This window comes from Chaetura pelagica, unplaced genomic scaffold (assembly GCF_000747805.2).
Source record: "Chaetura pelagica isolate M959 unplaced genomic scaffold, ChaPel_1.0 scaffold1137, whole genome shotgun sequence".
Taxonomy (NCBI): domain Eukaryota; kingdom Metazoa; phylum Chordata; class Aves; order Apodiformes; family Apodidae; genus Chaetura; species Chaetura pelagica.
The window spans coordinates 1,907-7,959 of record NW_009954002.1 but is presented as its reverse complement, the minus strand read 5'-3'; the positions used below and the strand labels follow the sequence as shown (position 1 = coordinate 7,959).

The 6,053-nt window shown below is 53.3% G+C and overlaps 1 protein-coding gene across 2 annotated transcripts; it reads left to right on the top strand.

Annotated features, from left to right (window-relative positions):
• The first annotated feature begins 1,748 nt into the window (after window positions 1-1,748).
• SLC25A44 (solute carrier family 25, member 44) lies at window positions 1,749-5,579 on the top strand. 2 transcript variants are annotated; one of them, XM_010002263.1, is made up of 3 exons: window positions 1,749-2,370; window positions 4,399-4,526; window positions 5,388-5,579. In XM_010002263.1, the coding sequence occupies exons 1-3, from the start codon at window positions 1,749-1,751 to the stop codon at window positions 5,577-5,579; spliced, it is 942 nt and encodes a 313-aa protein (XP_010000565.1). The 2 variants fall into 2 exon arrangements, with proteins under 2 accessions (XP_010000565.1, XP_010000564.1); XM_010002262.1 differs by having other exon boundaries at window positions 4,363-4,526.
• The last annotated feature ends 474 nt before the right edge of the window (window positions 5,580-6,053 follow it).

Here is a 6,053-nt window from a genome sequence, read left to right as displayed (position 1 = left end):
GCAGGGGGTCTCAGCAGAGCAGAGCAGAGGGGACAATCCCCTCCCTGGCCCTGCTGCTCACGCTCTGCTGGTGACAGCCCAGGACACGGGGGGTTTCTGGGCTCCAGCACGTGGTGCTGCCTCATGTTGAGCTTCTCCTGCCCCAACACCCCCAAGTCCTTCTCCTTGGCTGCTCCATCCATTCTCCATTTCAGAGACGTTTCTGCTACAGTGGTAATGGTTCCCAAATTGGTGGGAGGTGTCACCTGCATCTCCTGTTAAAATTTGAGTTCTCCCACTCAAGAGGAAACGTTTTCAAATTGCCATGGGGAGGCTGAATTTGGATCCTGGGAACAATTCCTTCCTGGCAAGGGCTGTCAGGCCCTGGCCCAGGCTGCCCAGGGCAGGGGTGGAGTCCCCATCCCTGGAGGTGTTTCCAACCCAAACCAAGGTTTGGACTGGATGATCTTACAGGTCTTCTCCAACCAAAACCATTCCATGAGTCTGTGTTGGTTTCACCTCTTGAGGTGCTCTTCTCTATGTGTATCTCAGGAGATCAGCAGATCCCAGCATGGTTAATCATGCACCAAGTAGGAGCAGATCACAGCTGAAAGGGAGATGTGTGGGGCTGGGGGCAGTGGGTGGTGGTGGCTGCAGAGATGTGGCTGGAGAAGGATCTGCTGGTGGGTGCTGAGCCAGGAGCTCCAGCCTCATCCCTCTGGTGCCAGGGCTGAAGGGACAGCAGGTCTGTGGGTGGCACCACACCTGGAATGATGCTGCAGGGTTGGAATGAGGATGAACTTTGCTCACCTGAGCTGTAAAGCTCAGGGAGGTGCTGCCTGACCTGGAGATCCCTTGGCTGGGAAGGTTTAACTCTTTATTTCAGATTCATCAAGGTGGAGGGTCTTCCTGGTTGGATACTTGGTTGGAGTCTGATTTTTTTTGCCTTGAGCAGCCATGTTCCTCTTTTTATTTGAAGATATTTTACTGAGCAGCCAAGAAACCGAAAGATAAAGAGGAACTAATGTGTGTGTAGGTCTGGTCTGGGACCTGATCTGTCAGTGAGCTGGATAAGTGTTGAAGGGCAGGTTGGATGGGGTTGGAGCAACCTGGGCTGGTGGGAGGTGTCCCTGCCCATGCAGAGGGTTGGACTAGATGATCTCTAAAGGTCCTTTCCAACCCAAACCAGCCTGTGACTCTGTGACCCCACCTGCCTTTTCACGTGTGCCTTGTTCTCCCATTGTTGCTCCTCTTTTCCTCACCTTCTCTTCCCCCTTCCCTGGCTTCCATCACCTTCCTGCTCCAGGGAGGTTGACATGAAAATGCCCAGAAAAATGAGTCTCCTTTGTGCAGGGAATCTGGGAATGCAAATGGAGACTTGTCACTTCCTTCTTTGCACAGAGCCTGGAACTGAGAAGTGCAGCATCACAGGCCCGGGATGAGCTGCTCTGGTGGACAATCCTTGGTCCTGCCTGTTCCTCACAAGGTAGTCCCTGCTGCTGGAGCTGTGCTCCTCCAGCTGCTTTGCCAAGTCTGGCAGGCTTTGCCTTGCAGCTGAGTGGCCTGGGCTGTGGTGGGGAGGGTGGGTTATGGAAGGGCTCTTGGTGGCCTCCAGGCAGCAGCAGATGTGGGGGATCTGAGCTGCTTCAGGTAACTCTGGTGCTTCATCGTTTTGTTTCAGATGCCATCAAGGAAGGACGCCTGAGCCTGCTCTGGAATTCTGAGGTAGATCTGGGGCTCCCCAGCTCTCCATCCACCTCCAAGGGGTCATGGAGGACAAACGCAACATCCCCATCATTGAGTGGGAGCACCTGGACAAGAGGAAGTTCTATGTCTTTGGGATCTGCATGACCATGATGATCCGGGTCAGCGTTTACCCCTTCACGCTCATCCGGACGCGGCTGCAGGTTCAGAAGGGCAAGAGTTTGTACAATGGCACTTTTGATGCTTTTGTGAAAATCCTGAGGACAGAAGGAGCAGCTGGGCTCTATCGGGGCTTCCTGGTCAACACCTTCACCCTCATCTCTGGCCAGTGCTACGTGACCACGTACGAGCTCACTCGCAAGTACGTGTCGCGCTACAACAACAACAACGCCGTCAAGTCTCTGGTGGCTGGGGGCTCAGCCTCCCTGGTTGCCCAGAGCATCACTGTGCCCATTGATGTGATCTCCCAACACCTCATGATGCAGAGGAAAGGGGAAAGCATGGGCAGGTTTAAGGTGCAGAAACAAGATGGCAAGAGGATGTTGGTCTTTGGCCAAACCAAGGACATCATTGTACAGATTTTCAAGGCCGATGGTTTTAGAGGCTTCTACAGGGGCTACGTGGCCTCCCTGCTCACCTATATTCCCAACAGTGCTGTCTGGTGGCCCTTCTACCACTTCTATGCTGGTAAGTGAAAGGAGACTTGCAATGTGTCTCATCCCTAGAAGCTCCTCGGATCAACTCAGAAACTGTGGATCCAGCCTGGATCGATTTGGGTTGGGAACAGAACTGCCTGGAGACCAACAGCTGGATCCAGCTGGGAGGAATTGTGCAGGTGTTGGGTGGAAGTTTAACAGAGCAGAGTTTGTTTAAATGCAGAGTGAAGGATCTGGAAGAGTTGAGGTGGCTCTAGACAAGAGGGGTTTGATCCATCTCCTCTTCCACTCCTCTCAAACCTGCTTACTTCCTGCATGGAAGTGAGGCAGCCTGTTCCCTGGCATTGGGCTGAGTTTGGAAGCCACCACCTAATTATAATTCATCTTTCAGGATTCTCACATGTGGCAAAAAGACTTTTAGAGCCACCAACAGAGCAAAAACCAAACAACAGGCAGAGACCACATCTTCCATGCTTGGTGTCTCAAGATGGTGCTTCAAAACCTTTCAAACTAGCACCAAGACCTGTGATTTAAAACTGCCCTTAACAGTCTGTTCTTTCTCCCTGGCTCAGCCCTGGGGGTGCTCAGGTTGTTCCCAAAATCTGGTGGTTTTGGCCAGCTAAGATTTCCATTTTTCCCCCCCAATAATCCCTTGGATTCCTGTCAGGCAGCCTGGCCTGTGGTTCTTAGACTTGATCTTTACCTGCTGGCAATCTGCCTAGAAGTGATGATGGTTAATGATGCTTTAATTTCCCTGCATTAGGCTTAAAGAATGTCTTGGAAATCACCTGCTTTTCAAAATACAGGTGCCTCAAATGTCTGGTTTGCTTCTCAGGGTGGGCAGGTTGTGGTGGGGCTGGTTGGACCTCAGTGTTGTGCTTCTGGCAGCAGCAGCAGCTCAGGAGGTTGGTCCAGGCTGAACTTTTTGGAGGGCCCCCCCTTCACTCTCCATGTTTTTCACACCAAAAGCCACTGTATTAATTGTGAGACTTTTCATGTTCCAAAGTGGGTGTCTAAGAACGAGAGAACAGAGCTTGTGTCTCTCAGCTGCTCACTGTGGGGTTGAGTCTTTGGCAGGGGAATAGTGGTGATAAATGTGAGCACCAGGGGTTGTGACATTTGGGCTTGGGCTGCCTTTCCTTGCCATCATGGAATTACTTGGGTTGGAAGGACCTTAAAGATCATCTAGTTCCAACTTCCCTGCGTGGGCAGGGACACCTCCCACCAGCCCAGGCTGCTCCAAGCCCCATCCAACCTGCCCTTCAACCCTTCCAGGAACAAGGCAGCCACAGCTTCCCTGGGAAAACTCTTCCAGTGTCGCTCCACCCTCACAGTGAATAATTTCTTCCTAATGTCTAATCTAAATCTCCCCTCTTGCAGTTATTTTTGTCTTGTGTACCTGGATGGGGCTGATCTCCCTGTCAGCACAGGTCACTGAACCTCCCTTGGGGCTCCAAGGACACTGCTGGCCAGGGTTCAGATCAGTGTCCTGCCTCCCCTCCTGCCACCCAGTCACTCAGAGAACCTGGGACTTTGGGACTGTCTCCCATAAAGCTTTAACAAGCAGAAGTGTGAAAGATGCAGATCCCATGTCCCAGAGTGAGGAAATCCCTGGGATGAGCAGTTCCTAGGGCTTCTCTCCTTGGAGATCCCACCACAGGGCCTCATCTGGGTATCCCTTGGTGGGAATTGCAGCTTGCTGGACTTGTTCCAACCCCCACAGCCAACTCCTGGGAGCCTTGTTTAAAGGCTTCCCCCTTTTTAAAGGGAGGGTGGGGCTTTTTCCATACTCTGTTTTGGGGACAGACAAGCTGGCCCTATTTGCCCAGCAGGTCTGGGAGCCCATGTTGGAGCTGCCCAAGGGTGTGGGGTGGAGCCTGGGGGTGTGGACAGGCTCCTTCTGGCTGGTGTGGAAAGCACCACATATGGAGGCTGTGGGAGAAGGTGACAGGTGATAAATCAAGGAATCTTGCCCACTGCAAAGGGGCTAATGAGCAGGTGGGGTTAAGGAACTGATAAGCAGCCACTTGTCTGAAACTTGACTCTCTCCCATCCCCAGAACAGCTTTCCAGCTTGACTCCTAAAGACTGTCCCCATCTCCTCCTTCAAGCCATATCAGGGCCACTGGCAGCAGCAACAGCTTCCACACTCACCAACCCCATGGATGTCATCAGGGCTCGGGTGCAGGTGAGAGTTCAGCCTGCTCAGCACGTCTGTCTGTCTGTCTGTCTGCAGGGGTGGGGTTGTTCTTGGCTCTTTGATCTCTGTGGCTTTGGAGAAGCTGCTCCCCTTCTGTTCCTGCTTGGAGCTTCTTTTGTCCTGGATATTCTGCTTAGTTTGCACTCGGCCATAACAAGAGACAGCTCAGGTGGCAAATCTGGCTTCTCCCTCCTGGAAGGCTCCAGTGAGGCCCCTCAGATGGGGCAGCCCTCAGAGGAGGAGAGGGGCTTCCCATGGTGGCAGTTTGAGTGAGACTGGAGCTGTCATGTTGATCCAGCACCTCCTAGATGGGGGCAGATGGAAGGAAGGAGGAGACAGGTCTAAGAATCCCACTGTCTGCTACTTCTCTGGGATGTGGGGCTTTTTGGTTTTCTCCATTCAGATCCAGGTTATCACGGAATGGCTTGGGTTGGAGGGACCTCAAAGCTCCTACAGTCCCACCCCCCATGGGCAGGGACACCTCCCAGCAGCCCAGGCTGCTCCAAGCCCCATCCAACCTGCCCTTCAACACCCCCAGGGATGGGGCAGCCACAGCTTCCCTGGGCAACCTGGCCCAGGCTCTCCCCACCCTCACACTCCACAATTCCCTCCTCAGCTCCAACCTCCAGCTCCCTCTCCCACTTTTCATCCCTCCCCCTCATCCCATCCCTCCCTGCCCTTGTCCCAAGTCCCTCCCCAGCTTTCCTGGAGCCCCTTCAGGCCCTGGAAGCTGCTCTAAGGTCTCCCTGGAGCCCGTCAGCCTTGGACTGGCTGATCCGTAGTCTCTAGAACCTTCAGTTGGAGCAGGAGCCTAGAGCAGCTCCATGAATATTTGTTCTGGCTTTGCAGGTGGAAGGCAAGAGCTCCATCATCCTCACCTTCAAGCAGCTGATGGCAGAGGAAGGTCCCTGGGGCCTGACCAAGGGTCTCTCTGCACGCATCATCTCGGCCACCCCTTCCACCATCGTCATCGTGGTGGGTTATGAAACCCTGAAGAAGCTGAGCCTGCGCCCCGAGCTGGTGGATTCCAGACACTGGTAGGGGCAGTTTGGGAAGAGCAACCTCCTGTTGGACCCTCTGGATTTGGGTTCTGACGGTGGGAGCTGGGGAGGAGGAGCAGCTGCTGCCTCCTCTGGTTCAAGCTGCTTTCCCAGTCCAAGGCAGAAGCAGGAGCAGCTGCTCTTCTCCTCTTCAGACCTGATGGCAACACGAGCTCTGCTGCTGCTTCTGCTCCAAACCAACAAGATGTGACCTTGGGCAACCCTGTTTGCCTGTGACAGTTCACTCAAGAGCAGCCAGGTGTGTGAACCCATCCTGGCAAGTTCTTAATTCCCTTTGTTGTTTTTTTGTTTTGTTTTGTTTTTTAAATGAAAGACTTACTGGCTGAACCAAAAAAAGCCAGTTTATTCTTTAAATTATTTTCATCTTTGCCAAACTTCCAAGGAGGAGAAACTACCAGACTCTGCAGCAGAGCCCTCTGGTGGGATGGGTGCTGGTTGCAGTTGTACTGTGGGA